General features: G+C 39.1%; 2 protein-coding genes across 2 annotated transcripts in view; one reads left to right on the top strand and one right to left on the bottom strand.

Annotated features, from left to right (window-relative positions):
* The window catches only part of LOC132200009 (uncharacterized), a 123755-nt gene that overhangs the window by 39910 nt on the left and 67599 nt on the right, over positions 1 to 16246 (top strand). The window lies entirely within an intron of this gene.
* LOC132201422 (microtubule-associated protein 1B-like) lies at positions 7296 to 10487 on the bottom strand. Its single transcript, XM_059627583.1, has 3 exons — positions 9164 to 10487; positions 7977 to 9073; positions 7296 to 7862 (listed from the first exon to the last, which is right to left on the bottom strand). The coding sequence occupies exons 1-3, from the start codon at positions 10485 to 10487 to the stop codon at positions 7305 to 7307; spliced, it is 2979 nt and encodes a 992-aa protein (XP_059483566.1). The 3' UTR covers positions 7296 to 7304.

Here is a 16246-nt window from a genome sequence, read left to right as displayed (position 1 = left end):
CTGATTTACTGCCTCGAATTTGCTTGTGCAGAATTTCTTGCTTGGTACTTTTCCTTGAGAGGGTGCGCCGTCGCGAATTCTTTATTGCGTGTACGCGAATATTTGCATTGATTGCAGATTTTCTTTGCGCCGAGGAGACGCACAAGTCTCGTGTTTTTTTATCTTTATGGAAAAAGGTGAATTGAAATTGAGAGCTGGGGTGAGATTTGTATTCACGCTGGATAATGAAACGTGCAAATGTGGAGTGGTTCAGCAGCAGGTGGATGTTTGAATCACTGATTTTGTGGAAATTAATGTGGAGTGATATTCGTTGCAGGACAAAATCAGAATAAATCAAGTAAACGTAATCTCTGCTGACGAAAGAATCAAAAACATGAAACATCCTGTAATTATTAAATGTGCCTTATACATTTGATAGACATATGAATGCGGATAATGAATTAATTTAAAACAAAAAATTGATTTGTAACAACTACATATCTCTCATACTAGATAGGTTATCAAATATTGCGGCAGATTCCCATAATTTTGGTATATATTGACTGATTACATTTAAATTTGTTAAAATGACAATAAAAATGGCTATCCTTGTATTACATTATTTTCAATTATAAACAACATAAATTTCATTCATCAAACACATTCTATTTGTTATATTCAATATTAGTTAAGATATTAAAGATAGGCATTGAATACATTAAATATAAAAATAAACAATTTCTTAATCAAAATAAACATTTAAATTTAGAAATATTGAATTTATTCTAAAATAAAATAAATTTTGTGATATGTAAAAATTTGAATTCTTTATTATTTTTATTATTTATTTTTTTTAAATGTAACTAACAAAATTTCAAGTAGACATTTAAAGTTTTTAAACGGTCAATTCATAATTGAAACCTTCTTCCCCCTTAAACAAACGCTGTAGTTAATAAATTTTGGTGCCAACATTTGTGCATCAGTTTTGCGTTTAATTGGCGAGGCGTCGAGACGCCAAAGAAAAAACTCAAAGGGCGTCCTGTGTGTTGGTGGTACGCGTTCTGTCTCTCTCTCTTTGTTCTGCTGCCTCTTAAAAAAGCACCGACCGCTGGCCGGCCCGCCGGCCGACCGATAAATCGCAAAACTACACACCATCAAGAACCACCGCTGGCGCGCATCTTGTGCCGCCGGACCAGTCGCTGCTTTTTATATTTTATTTATACATATACATATATATAAAATATACAACACTGCACGATTGCGGTTGCTCTCGGCACAGTGTTTATTCAGCGCCGAGAGCAAAAGGCGGCCCATCTTGAAGTCGGCAAATCAGAGCCTGCGAGATTTATTACCGCGCGCATATTATTGTATATATCGCGAGAGAGCGCGGCGGCTTTTGCGCGAATTGATCACGCCTGGTAATTGCGACAAGCTGGCAAATCGCATAATTGCGTCACTTTAGTCGCGAAAATGGTATGCTGATGCGAGTTTTACTGTCACTAGCTCTTCCTAGTACACATCGCTATTGCTGTTTTCGCCGGTTGACATTTCAGCACTGCTGCTATATGCAGAGCAAATTATCGGCCGCACAGAATAATCTGAAAAGCAAGAAGAGAATTAATGTTTAGCATAAAATTCAAGCCAATTTCATTTCCATCATTCTAAAATTGAATAAATTCATTAAAAAAATTATTAAAAATAATTTTTTAATAACAGCAGCTCGGTAATAAGTGTGTTTTTGTCTTTACATTTTTATTCTTATTATAAATCGGAATAGTTTTAAAAATTTCTCTTAAAAATAGATGGGGGGGAAAATATGGTCTTAATATGAATTGTAAAGTGAGTTTGTACAAATGTTAAGGTTTCTAAGTAAACTATTTTTGTTTGTAGGAAGGAATGAATATTCAATAAGTTGCCTCATAATGAAATTTTAAGATATTTTTGCCATTCATTTTGGAATCACGATAGTTTAAAAAAAAAAATGGCAAATCGCGAGAAAAATTACAAAAATTCTAAACCGCTGAGCTCGAGAATGCCCCAGATTTTTGAAGACAGAAAGGCAATTAATCCGACAGTGTTTCTCTTGCCGCCGCTTTTAAAAGCCGTGCGCCAGCAGAAAATGTGAAATAATAAACCCAACTCATTACACCCGGCCGGCGGCGGCAGTAGCAGTTTTCGGAGAGCACTTTCCGAGCTCCTTAGCGCCGCAATATGGTGCGTGCTGCTGGCCTCTTCGCTCTCCAAAAATAGCGCGGCCAGATGGATGAATCCCTTCGTTTTTGACGGACCGCCGTCAGCTTCTCTCTCTGCTCGGAGGAAAGAAGAAGCGAGCCAAGGAGGAAGTATTAACTCATCAAACAGTTGGGTCCTGCCACGCGCGCGTCTCCGACACCGCGTACCAAATTAATTACATTGATTTAATTACTCGGCGCCGGGCACCTTGACAAATTAATACACCGCTACGACATAAATAACGCCAACAAGCTGTGGAGAACATCCATCCACCACCTGAGGCTCTTTGCTTGGACCGCTTCCACCTGCTATGTGTGTGTGTTGATCCGGTGCGCACACGACGGTCGGAAACTGCCTTTTCCTGGCTGAAAACTTTCCGCGAATAATTGCCTAATATATTTTTGTATAAATAAGCAGCCTGCAAACACAAGAATTGCTTCAATTTTATTCAAAACTGTTTAATTTCCTATATTCCTGACAAGGTTAACTTGTTCTGGTATATTTTTAATGAAAATAAAAAATTTATTTTAAACATTTTTTAAGGCCATGTTTTGCAGGTTGCATATTTATACAAATAAAAAAAGCGGCGCTGCACCTGAGACGCTTTGAACTAATTTTTTATTTCTTTTACAGAAAATATTTTAACCTGAAGTTTAACCGTATGCAAATTTCCAAAAGAAATTAAAAAAAAATAAAAATAAAAAAATAAATAAAAAATGCATACATATAAATGTGTAGAGGAGGTCATTATGATTAATAACATAATTTATTTCATTCATTTTCAAGCATGAGAAAACACAATGAAAGAAATGTGAATAGATTTTCCACTTGTGATTAGATTTTCACAAAAACATTATCCGCTTTGGAATAAACTTTTTCCCTGAAGAAAGAAAATCTGGTGTGATTGCAAATAAATAAATCTGTTATTTGGAATCCCTAGCAGCTCGAGAGCTGGGCGGAAAGTTCGCCGGCGTATATAACTCGGACTCGTATTATATAGCAGCGTAGATCGATCGATTTAACGGCAAACACACCACAATGCCCGTAAGTCTCTACTCTCTTCCCTCTCTCGCTTGCTCGACGCAGAGCTCACTCTCTATACTTTTGCTAAACTTCCCTTCTTCTCTCTCCTTTCTCCTCCTCCGACATCAACCCCGGCCGGTTCTCTCTCTTATTATATACCAAAACTCATTCCACCTCTTAACTTATTGTTTCGCTCCCCATGGTAGAGCAAGCAGCGCGTTGTATTAAACAATTTTCACCCTGCCCGTTTTCCGTTCGCCCTCCGCCGCCAGCCCGGCCGGGCGCTGCTTTTTTGCGCCGCGCGCATACATAATCACACCAGCCATTGGAAAAACACGATTACCCTCGATGATGGGCATATTTTACGCCGTCGAACCGAGATTTGCTCTCGCAAAACACCCAAAGCGGATTTGCGCCTCCCCCACTTGCCGCGCCAACATTTCAGCGCCAAAATTTTTTCACTCGCGCTTTTTATTTACTCTCTCGGACCGGACGGCCGCGCTTTTTTGCACTGAAAGCAGGGATTTGAATAATTAACAGCGGACGCGAGCGAGGTCCTAATTTACCATATCAACGGTATTGCACGGCTTTTAAAAAAGGCCTAAATTAGTTACAGAATTAGCACAATTTTTTAATTTAATAAAAATTAAGCAAAATGAACAACAAAGTTTTATTCACGTTTCACGTATATATAGGCATATGAAAATACACAAAACCATTTTTGCTCATAGAGTAACTCTCCCAAAAGCTTACTCGGCGTGTTTACAAAAAGGATATATTTACATGATGCAAATTGTTTTGTTTCAACAAAAATAAAAAATGGTTTTAGGAACAAAGCTGTAAGATAACTAAATAGTTTTGTTGGAAAATAAGGAAATGGATATTCTGTTTTCTGAGTATAGATATTTAACTTTCATTAAATTATTGGAAGCTGTGTAAATATAAATGGGTTATTTAAAGATTTAAAATAATATTTCAAAATTTATAAATTCTTATGAATGATTTTTCCGTTAATAAAATAAAATCAATCAATTTGTAAATCATAATCACAATGCAATCTAAGAGTGAAAATGAGAAATATGTTTGAATGCATTTGTATTTTGCGAATTTAGTTATTGTTGCGCACACATATTGCAACGTGGCTTTTAGAGTAATAAATTGCGTCAGAATTTTTAAACGCAAAAGAAATGCACGATTTCAAGAGGGCAAAATTATTATTTATCAATGTTAATCACTGTTTTTCTGTTAATAATTGTAATATATTTTATATCGCAAAAAAATCCAAATTTCCATTTTAATTTTTCGCATGGAAGATGCGGGCAATTCGCACACCAACGACTTGACGGGGCTTTCATGCTCTGTGTGGTCTCTCGAGAGAAGATCTTTCCCCCTGTGAACGGGTTTGCCGATGCGTTCGGCAATAAAATAAAATGCTTTTGTATATACTCGCCTCGCCAAACTGAAAAACTCTTCCGAAGGAGGCTACTTATGTACCGCGTCCATGTACAAATGATGTCTGCTGCGTGTATGCATATTGCGCACCGTTGTTATGCAAATTGATCTGGCAGGCAGGTGTGGCGCGCTGTTTGTTGCTCTCCGTCCGAGCCGAGAGCACCAAGACGCACACAAGAGAACCACGAGGCATCACAATTACGCTCACAATTACCCCGGCGCGTTGGATTAGCACTTTGAAACTGAATTAATTCTGCTCTCCCGGGTGCTGCGCATTACGTCGCCGGCACTTCACTTCATTATATATTTAATGCGTTGATTTTCATTAAAATTGAGACACACAGGAGTTGCAATAATTAATGATGCTATAAAATCAGCAGACTTTCCGTGTAAGAAGTGCGGAGCGGAAATTCAGAGAATCGCCCACTATAACGCTGCTCTTTTCAAACCCTCACTGTCATCATTAGATGCTGGGTAAAGGCTCATATCTGACGCAAAGAGATCAAATCACCGGTCTCTCTATAATGAAAAAGAAACAAGGCGAAACTTTTCTTTGTGTGCGTAAAAGTTGCATCAAACGAACGAGAGAGACCGAAGGTTGCTGATGCTGAAAAGATGGCCTACATTTGATCTCGATCCTGCTGAGCAAACAAAGGAAGGAAATGAAATGTATTACATTTCATTTCGCTCTATACTCACTCTCGTACATCAAGACTCGTCGTCTCGCTGAGCTTTATGTGTGTTATATGCATGGCTATATAAGGGTTGAATGGGAGAGAAAGAGGAGGAGAGAGAAACGCATCTGCAAAGGGGCTCTTGCTTCAGCTCGATAAAAACGGCTTGGCAATCTGCATAGAACTCAATCCGTTGCCCACCGTGCAAGAAAGAACGATTTCCCAGCTGCAGGGGATTTGCAAAAAGCAGAGCTTACTTAGTCAAAGTGATGCTCAAATCAACCGAGGTGCGAAATTATTTATTTACAATTTACGCCACAAGCATTTTAAATTTCAGATATAAATATGCTGAAGTCAAAAGAACAACCTCAGGCTTTAAGCAAGAGGGTCTAATTTAGAATTTGTTTTGCTCGGGAGGGCGTAAGATAAATCTCCGACTTCATAAAACATTCAGAGCACTCCTCAAAAAGCGGCGCGGTCTCTCAGCAGCCCCTTCATCCCGAGCGCAGTAAAATAAAACGCATACGCTATTTTTTAATATTCAAGGAAAAGAGGGCAAGTCGATGTTCGCCCGCCGCTGTATTGCTGCAGCGGCAACGGGGAAAAAAGTAGTCTATATGGTTCCATTTCACACGTGCCTGCATAATGGATGTGCATTTGAACGGTGGCGGCATTAAATTATAAAACGCTGTACATATACTTTAAAGATGGTGCTGCGCCTGTTTATTTTGCCAGCGCATGCTTTATAGCCCGAAGGTAAACAACATTTTATATACCAACAACCACTAAATGTGTGTGGATGTCGGCCGGGTTGCCTATACACACCCCTAATGCGCTTAATACCCAACTGATTTTTCGCGGCAAAATAAATTTCACGTCGCGGATCTGTTATTAACAGGCCCTTAGCCGAAAAAGCAGCTCAAATGGCAGAGTGATAGTGGCGCGAAAAAGATTTGCTTGTGTTCCGCCGCGGGTATAAAAAATGAGCCAGAGGCAGCAAACGCGCCCGCCCGCCGGAGAGCAGGGAATAAAAATTGTTTTTGATGGCGCTCTGAAATTAATTTTTACAGGCGTAAGGTTCTGACAGTTTTTGGGCATGACAAATGGCCTCAAATATTATGATGCCGAGACGATTTATACTGGAGGCTCACCTTCCTGCATTGAAATGAGACCGCCGAAAGCGGCGTCTCGCCAACTCGAACCAACCGTGACATTTGATGAAGCCAAAACGACACCCTGGCGACCCCGAAGCTCTTTTGTATTCTCGTTTGGTTTTCTTTGAATTTATCAAGAGCCACAAACACGGTATATACTTTTTGGAATTCATTTTTTATCCATTTATAACAATAAGAAAAATAATGGTTGAAACGTATTTGATGAATTTAATTATTAATGCCAAAAAATTAAAACAAATACAATATCAAGAAGTGACAAATTGAATAATTGCTTAAATTAGCCAATTAATCATATTTCTATTTTTGAAATAATTATCCATTTATCAGTCTTAGCCAAAAGCATTGAAATTAAATCATGGTGATTTGAATTTAAATTCGGCTTTTCCTTGATGGTTTTTGTGAGTGTTTTTTATTGTTTATCAAATAACAATATCCTGCTTTTCTAAAAAAAATAAAAAAAAAACACACAAAAACCCATCGAGGAAAAGCTGAATTTAAATTCAAATCACTATTAATCAACCCATGATCTTCTACTATAAAATTAAATCAATTAAATTAAATATTATGTTATTATATATTGTTAAAATTTTCTCGGAAATTATCTATAATTATTTATATTTAGTTATTCACATTTCAGAAGAGATATTTATAAGATATAAAAAAAAAATTTTTTTATTATTGATTATTAAAATGTATTATGTATTAAAGTAAAACATTTTTTGAGTTAAAGGTAGGATTTTTTTTATCTCAACTAGCGCCTAATAGTTCTTCATGAGCAGTGATTAAGCTCTTTGCAGACAATGCGAGGGTTCTGCGGTCGATCACCTTTGCCCATGTACTGGTAGTCCAACGTGAAAGTGGTGGGGCATTTGTACTTGGGCCTCGGCGGAATTTCCGCACCAGGTGGCTTCACCCGGACGACGTTGAGTTCAGGGGCGTCGGCGTAGCTCTTCTGGTAGATGGTCCTGTAGAGGACGCCGAGGTCGTGCGGCAAACCATCACCCGTGTGCCGGTCGAACTTGTCGCTCCACTTTGCGATCATCTCGGCAAGGACGGGGTCGCGTTTGATGTCCATGCGCAGACCTTGCGGAGGCACCCGTTTGACGCGCGGCTCCTTCTGGGCAATCAGCAACGGCCCCAGGCAGATGGTGCAAATGGCCTTGCTCCTCTTTTCCTTGAAATCGAATTCCAGCTTGAACATGGTCTTGCTGCCGAAGACGCCGCGGCAGTTGAGGCAGTCCGCCTGCGATGGCCTATCTTTGACCACGTCCTTGGTGCACTGGGGGCACTCGCCGTGCTCCTTTTCTGGTGACGCCTCTTCACCTTCCTAAAGAGTTTAAAAAATTCAACTTTTAAAATTAAATTTAAATATTAAAAAAAAAAAATAATAATCTTATTGTTATTTAATAATTTAAAATGATTAATTTTAATTTTATTTTACCTTTGGTGGTTCAGGTTTGTACTTTTCCGCTGGGCACACCTTCCATCCACAGGCTTCGCACATTTTGAATATGTTAATCTCCTCATCAACTGGCTGCTCCGCCTTCACCTTTGGCCTCTTCAGCAAACCCTTTTTTTGTTGATCCTGATGCTCAGTTTGTCGATCCGCCTCAGACTCTTTCCTCTCCGTCTGCACCGAATCCCTCTGTGCTTGACTTGACCTTTTCCGCATCTTCATGATCTGGATGAGCTCCTCGCTGAAGTCGATGTCTGTGATGTCAATTTCTGAATCAGACTCCTCCGCTGTGAAGTAGCTTTCGTCATGGCCTTCAGAAAGCTTCACGTGCTTCAACATCCTCTTCTTCTCCTCCACCTTTCCCTTAATCAGTTCAAACTCGTCATCGGTCAGGGTCGATATCAAGTCCTCGGGCAAATTTTGCAGCTCTTCGAATGCGTCGTCCGTGTTGAATGAATCGTCTGAATAAGCTTCGTTTGATAATTGATGGACAAGTCTTTCTCTATCGGCCTCCAGCTGCAGCTCATACAGAGATTTGTTGGGCGTGGATGACGAGGGGGAATTTTCGGAGGTTTGAGGGGTAATCTGAGGAGTCATCTGAGGGGTCAACTGAGCACTTTCAAACTTGCTGTTCTCCTCATTTCCAGAATCTTCTTTGATTTCAGATTTTTCCATGGCACTCTCAGAATTGTTCTCTGCGACGAGCAAGTCACTTCCTTGGCTGCTATTCTTGGTGCTTAACGACGCTTTTGAGCTTTTTGAACCAACCGAGGTTTTAAAACTTTCTGAAATTTTGAGGCTTTGTGAGCTCTTGTTGCTCTCTGAACTTAACCGACTTTTCAAACTTTCTTCTTCCAAAGCAATGTCCTCGGTGATTGTTGCAACAATGGTTTCGGGCTCTTGCGGTGATTCTTGAAACTCTTCCACCTCCTCAATCTCCTCAACAACGGTTATTTTTCTAAGCTCATAGTCTTTGTCATGCTCACTTAAACTGCTTCTGGTGCTTGCCTTTCCTGAACTTGTTGCAGAAATATTTGCCGACCGAGCTCTTGATAGATTTTCACTTGATGACCGACTATGTGCTGCAATTAATAAATAATTTAAATCTAATAATTAAATTTCAATTTAACGTTATGTGTTTAAAATAATGATTAAGATAAATTTACCTTTACCTGAAGAAATTTCAGAGAAACATGGCCCAACTTCTTTGTTGATTTGAATAATTTCTTCCTTTTTGAGGTCCTGCTTTATTTCTTTGACGACTGTTCTGCTGTCAAAATCTTTCAACGCAATTTTAGGAGTTTTCTGAATTTGCCTCTTTTCCTTTTTCTCTACTTTTTTGGGTTGGTCCTTTGTTTTCAATGGAATTTTCTTATTCTCTCCTTCTATTTTCTCTGATCGATTTACTATTTTTCTTGTTTCAATTTTTGGCTTTTCCTTGATCGTCTTCGCATGTTTTTCCACTTTGGTAGCTTTTGGTTTCACTGCCAGCTTTGCGTCAATCTTTTTGCTGCTCTCTCTTTTGTCATTTACCCGCGTGTTTGCAACCTTCACTACAGCACTTTTATTCTTTTGCAGGGACTTCTGGCTTTTAGGCTCCTTCTTTATAACCGATTTTGTCACGACTTTGGGTGGACGCGGTGATTTCAGAAGAGCAATGGTCGTTTTCTTAATCAGCCTCTTGATTGGGCTTTTCTTCGCTCGCGGCGAGTGCACCACTTTGGCCGGCTGCTTCTTTTTCCTCGTCGGAAACACGGCACTCAGCAGGCTTTTTTTCTGCGGCTTGGAAATTTTCTTGCTGCCCGCAGATTTGAGCTGCACACTTTTAACCGGCAACTGCTTGTTCCCGTTACTGATTTTGTGAGCCGCTTTTGTCGCCGACTTGTGCGGCGTTTTGACGGCGGTCGACTTAGGTGCCGCTCTGATGAGCTTTACCTCGGATTTGAGATGTTTGAGCGGATCCTCAGCGGGCCGTACTTGTTGCTCACTACTTTTCGCAGCTGTTGCCGGCTTCGCAATCCGGCGGAGTCTCTTGCGATCGAGTTGATTGGCGCGCGATTTGCGCTTGTATTCGGCCACTTGGGCTAATTTGCGCTCCGCCTCGGCCGCAGCCTCGGTCGCCGCCTGCCTCGCTCGCTGTTGTTGTACCATCCAGCTGGGATCAATATCTGCCCTCAATCTGAAGTGGATGTTTCCCTTGTCTCTCTCCACCTTGATCACGGCAAAAGTGCCGGCGTTCCTCTTGCTGGCCTTCATGAAGTCGGGCACCGAGAAGGCGTCACCGGTGCTGCTGCTGCTGCAGCTCTCTTCGTCCGCGCCGCCTGCCACCGTACCCGCCTCGGCGATTTTCTCATATCGGAACATGTCCTCCGAGGCGTTAATTGGCAGCGATAACTCTCCCGACGCGAGCTCTCCGCCATCCTGCTCCTCGATCTGCGGCACCACCGCTGGTTTTTTGAGCCGAGATTTCAAACGAGGCGACTTCTCGCTTACCATTTCAAGTTTGGCCTTTACTCAAACTGACAATGAGACGCCGACAATCGACCTTACAAGAATTCCAAGCTGAAACAATGTAAATAAAGCAACAATGGAATATTTTCAATGTTATTTATGTGTTTCTCATAATTGAAGAAGAAAGTGCAAGTCATTTGTAATGACCTTAAATTAATTAGTATTCACTCATGAATAAATTAAAATCTCGCTAATTTGTTTAATTCAATTTACCAATTTTGATGAAATTTACACAGAACTTAATATTTTGCCCTTGCCTGAACAGTTACGAGGTAAATAAATTATAAAAGTGGAGAAACCGACGAAAAACAATTAAAACAACTGCATAAGTTATCAAAAATTCATCCTTGATGTTAATAAAAATTTATTTTAAATATTTTTTTTACACTCTTTGATTATTTTGTTTGTAAAAATTGCAGAAATTAATTTTTAGGTAATTTTATTTTAATTACCAGTATTTTCATTGATTAATAAAAAACTGCAAAATCTAATCAAAAACTAATTAATTAACAAATACCATATATATTAAAATTAAATTTATTTATTTTTTGTATAAAAAAATCATTTTAGTCTTTCATCATGTCATCTCAACACAGGGTTACCCTACTCTAACACCAAAACGACAAATGGAAAAACAGCTAGGAAATTAACTTCAATTAGAAGATCAAAGTAAAAGAATTGTTAAAAATTCATCCAGAATTGGCAATGTCTTTTAATAAAGTTTCTTGCTTTTTTAATTGAGATGAAACGCGCCTCTTTGCGCAAGAAGTAACGTATATTAATGTGTGAAAAAGTCACCTGGGAAGAAAACGCGCCATGTGAATGAGATTTGTATTCGGCACGTCGTTTTTTTTTTTGCGTGTTTTTCCGCACAAATATAGGCGGCGTACACACTCTCTCACTTTGACGCCGCACACAGCGCCGCCTGCGCCTCTTTCTTTTCTCTCTTGTGTCATTTTCCGTGACGTTCTTTTTTGCTACATTATACACTTGTGCAGTATGGTGGCGGTGGTTGGTGTGGGAAATATAAGGGAACGACCCCTGCTCCATAAAGAAGAAGGTTGTAATACTTCCCCTAGTGCGCAAACCTCCGCCCGCCCGCGCCACCAAGCGCTCCCTAGCTCTGCATGCCGAGAGAAAAGCCAAGCCCGGCTGCGGCGCTAAAAGTGAAACCACTGAAGTGCAATTTGCGCCGCTGCGAATAACTTCGTCTTGATTCGAGATTCATCATTTTTATTAAAACGTTTGCGTATTTTTTTTTTCGCGTGCCGCAGTCCCCGGGTGCCGCTGCCGGCCAGAGGAGAAGGAGAGCGGCGTGGAAATGGAATTACCCTTTTGGGGTGTGTTTTGTTTTATCTGAGCGATCAATCAACCCCAGGGGCATGCGTTGATGCAGCTCCAAATTGGCCGAGAACAACCAAAATAAAAGCCGCCCTCGCAGCGGAAATTAATCAGTCGGAGTTAATTTGGCGTGTTTTTGGCTCTGGCAATATGAATCTCTCTTTCCGTGCTGCCTTTTTTATTTTCTGCGCTTGCTGCCTGCTGCGGCAAAACAATGTGACGTTGAAGTATATGTTTTGCTTGGCTCGTTGTCGTCGTCGTTTTATATGTGTATTATTTTTCCGCTGTCACTGCAGAAGTAGTGCTTTTTGGTGCCGCGCGCGCATTTATTATGTAACCGTGTTGAAAAATTGATATGCATTATAACCGTGGGTGAATAAGAGGCTTAAAAAGGCACACCATGCATGGCGATGACTCCTTTCTTTTCTTTCCTTTTGGGATGGATGCTGCGCGCTCTCATCATTATTTCACGTCTCCTAATCCACATGAAACGTCTCTGACGCGCTCTTGGCCTGACAAAACAATTTCTGACGGCGCTTTTTATTTACGCAACCGATGATTTCTCAGCAGCAGCAGTCGCCGAGCGTAATCTGTGAAAGCCAACTCCATCATAAACAGATTACCAAGCAAAATAAAACGCTTGAGTGTGAAATGTTGAGATTTGTGAGCGAGCGTTTATTTACACTGCGGCTGGCAGAACAAGTGGTTTCGTTTAAGAACAGACTGCGCAAATAATGAATATTTCTGGGAAAAATGAATCGCATATTTGATGAATATTTCCATTCAATTCGATCTTTTATAGAATACACAAATGTGTGATTATGTTTAATGGATGCACCATGTTCTAAAGAAAAGAATTGATATTAATTACTAAACAACAAAAAATACTATAATATAATCCTTATAAGGCTTGCAATTCAATTTATTATGTACATACTCATGGTCACTATATATATTTGTACGCTATGTCGCCAGATACATTGATTTTAATTTATTTAACAAATTTATATATATATATACACAATTCATGAATAATTAATATTCATTTGGAATTATTTCTGCAAATTTTGTTTATTAAAATTAAATTCACCCCATTTAATTTTTAATTTTTTATATATTCTTTCCGCTTAGTTTTAGTTTGGACAAGACAAGCCCTATGTTTGAAAGTACCAGCGGACCGCAAGTTGCCTTTTGGGGGTCATATTTGTGTTTTGTAATTTTTCATTTTTTTTTATTTTCATTTTTCTTTGCAACGAGATTCGCCCGGTGTCAATTTTTCATTGAAACACCAAAATAATTTTAAATTTAAAAAAAATAAATTTTTTAGATTAATCTTTAATTTTACCTAAATAGAATTATTTTTTTTAAATAAACAATGTTTAAATAGATATTATTTATTGTTAATTTTTCCATACTTTTCATCACTGCGTGTACTTAAGGTTATCTTCAAATCAAGCTAAGCGCGTGCTCAACAAAACGGAGTATTGATTTATGCATTATTACAAAAGCCACTTTTGTGGCTGCTCTCTTTCCCGCTTCTCGTGCAAACTGTTATTTTTTTCTCTGCGTGCGTATATATTCGTAGCCCGGCGGCATGATGCAAATATTGAATAACCCGGAGACCGCTTCTGCCGAAAGCGGTGGAAAAAGAAGTGTTAGAAAAAGAAACAAAAAGAAAGGCGAGAAGATTACTTCACTTGCGCTGCGTGTGCCGGGGCAGATTGCAAAGTAGTGCGAGGCGCCGGTCTCTCTTTTTCTTTTTCTCTCCTTATTCGCGCTCCAGACTTTCCTCGCTCTGCTCTTTACTTTTACATTCTGCCGACGCTATTGAAGTTTTCCTGCACACGCTCCTCCGTCTTCCTCCCTCTAATATGTTTCTACGCCGAGTGCAAAATTTATTATGCAACATTTCTCCGAGCGGAAATGTGGGGCAAAAGCGCCGTGTTTTACTTTCCGAGTACTTTTTACGTCGACGTGTTTTCATAAATTCCTCGCATGCAGACGCTAAAAATTACTGCTGCTGCATCAGAAATAAAATTCTGCATGCAACCCTGTGAAATTCACGCCCTTTGTCAAGTGTATATTTATGTGCATTGCTCTCCTAGCACTTAACTGCATTACCTTCCGTTAATTAATTTCATCCGCCAGGAATTTTTCCGCACAGTCGGAACAAAATTAAGCTCGGCGAGAGCAACGAACAAACTGCGGTGAAGTTTAATTCGCCGCGCGTTCTTTAGATTGATTGCCGTGTGCAGCTAATGCATTAATTTGTTTTGTTTTGTCTGTTCGCAGGTAAATGACTCTGGCTGCACGTCAGCAGTGCATGCAGCACTAATGAGAATTAGAAGTAGCAGACGCGCGAGTTCCCTTTAGCTTTGCTGCCACAAACGTGCACAGTGGGTTGTGTATATGCCGAGAGCAGCGGCGACGGCGGCAAAGTAAGTTCGTTTGAATGCATTGATTGCGCAAAGCCGTCGACTTTTGTTATACCCGTGGCTATGTGAGAGAAATGATTGACTTCGAGCGTATAGCGAATTTGTGCGCCACCAATAAGGAGGAAACTTCATATTTGCATAAAAAATTATTTTAGACGATGGAGTGTTTTAAATCTCACATTTTTCGTGTGCTATTTGTGATCATTATAAGATAATAATGAGCAAAATGTTTTTATTTTCTCATAATTAACATCAGAGACATTGATAAGAAGAATTAAAAACTATAAAAAAGCTTTAAACGTTTTAAATTTAATACCAACTAACATTATAAAATATAAGCAATATTAATAAAAGCATACATTATTTGATTTTGCAATAAAAAAATCATTAATTTAATTTAATAAATAATTTTTTATTTATTTTGCATATTATTAAATTTTTTTTGCTTAACATTTAAGACCTTTTCAAGCCTACTCTAATATATTTTGCATTACTTTAAATAAAATAATAATAATGATTTATATATTTTATACTAGAAGCAAAATAACTTCATCTACATTAATCAATTTATTTTTCTGTGTTTCATACTTAAATAAATTGTATTGAAACAATTGATATTGTATCAAATCAAAAAGATTTATTCTATAAAAAGAGATTTATAAGAGTAATTGCAAAAGAGTTGGAGTAAAGTCACGGTGGAAAAGGGCAAAAAGCAGCATGAGCAAAAAGGACGCTTTTTATTAAACAAGGTGGCTCTAGCGCACGGACATTGTTGCAATATGTTGCGCGGTCGATTTGATAATGGACTCGCTCTCGCATGGCATGTTTCAATTGGATGGGTATTTACACTATGTACATACTCTCTCAGTGCAGCTAACTAGAGCCGATGTGTGCACCGAGCAAGCGTGACGTCGTCGTCTCAGCGTCGGCTGGCCGCGGCTAAGTGCGCGCCTTTGTAGGGCCCTTTATGTGGGTCGCGTCCCACTTTAATCCGCCTGCGCGCATTACAATGAACGCGCCGCCGACAAAACGAAATGAGGATATTCGATTATCCAGCCGGCGCGCGGCTCATTTGTGCTCTTGAAATATAACAAACGGACCTCTTACATGCCACATATACACTCGCAACCGCCCAGGCGCGCACTATTTGGATAATTCACGGTGTTTTCTGCCCAAAAGTCAAGCGTGCCGTGCATGAAGACATTATCAGAGCTCAGGCAGTCTCTTCAATATTATGCGGGGTGAAGCTTGCTATATACTTTTTAAGGATATTAAATTAAATTACATTTCACAAAAGATCATTCAGTAACAAATACGCAATAATTCTCTGCTTTCATGCTTTTAGTTTTCATATTAAATTGAAAATGGGCTGAATATTGAAATTTTAATATTCTAAACGTTACAATATAATAATTTTATTTTATTAAATTCCGTATAACTGCTCTGCTAATTAGCATTAAGCAGTTTTTTTTAAAATTATTTTTACGTCACAGAAAGAAAAAATTATTATAATAATTAAAAATTTCCATTTCCATTAAAAGGAAAAGTCCAATACTGTTATTTTTTTAAATATTCAATAAGTTTTTGTACCGCTGACATTTAATGCCATTCGTTCCATATCGTCGGCTACGCGGCCAAATGGCCGATCTGGTAATTACCCCTGTGGGGAAAATGGCTAGTAGCCACTTTCCCCGTTGGGGAAAATGGCAGATGAGCATTTCCGGACAAATTTTTTTTATTGTTCCAATGCATTCAGTGTAAAAATCTGCATCAGAAATAACCATAAAAGTATCAACTTTCTCGGTAGATGTCTCACTATCGCGAGTTCATGGAGCAAAAGTAAGGCAGTGCCACGCCCCCTTACAGGCAAGCAGGCAGCATTCCCGCTTGCTGAATAATGCCAAAATTGTTTTAAATGCAATAAATGTTAAAAATAATGAAAATATCGAAAATGTAAAAAATAAAAAA

The sequence above is a fragment of the Neocloeon triangulifer genome, unplaced genomic scaffold (genome assembly GCF_031216515.1).
Source record: "Neocloeon triangulifer isolate White Clay Creek 2 clone unplaced genomic scaffold, ASM3121651v1 ptg000014l, whole genome shotgun sequence".
NCBI lineage: Eukaryota > Metazoa > Arthropoda > Insecta > Ephemeroptera > Baetidae > Neocloeon > Neocloeon triangulifer.
This window is presented reverse-complemented; position numbering and strand designations above follow the sequence as displayed.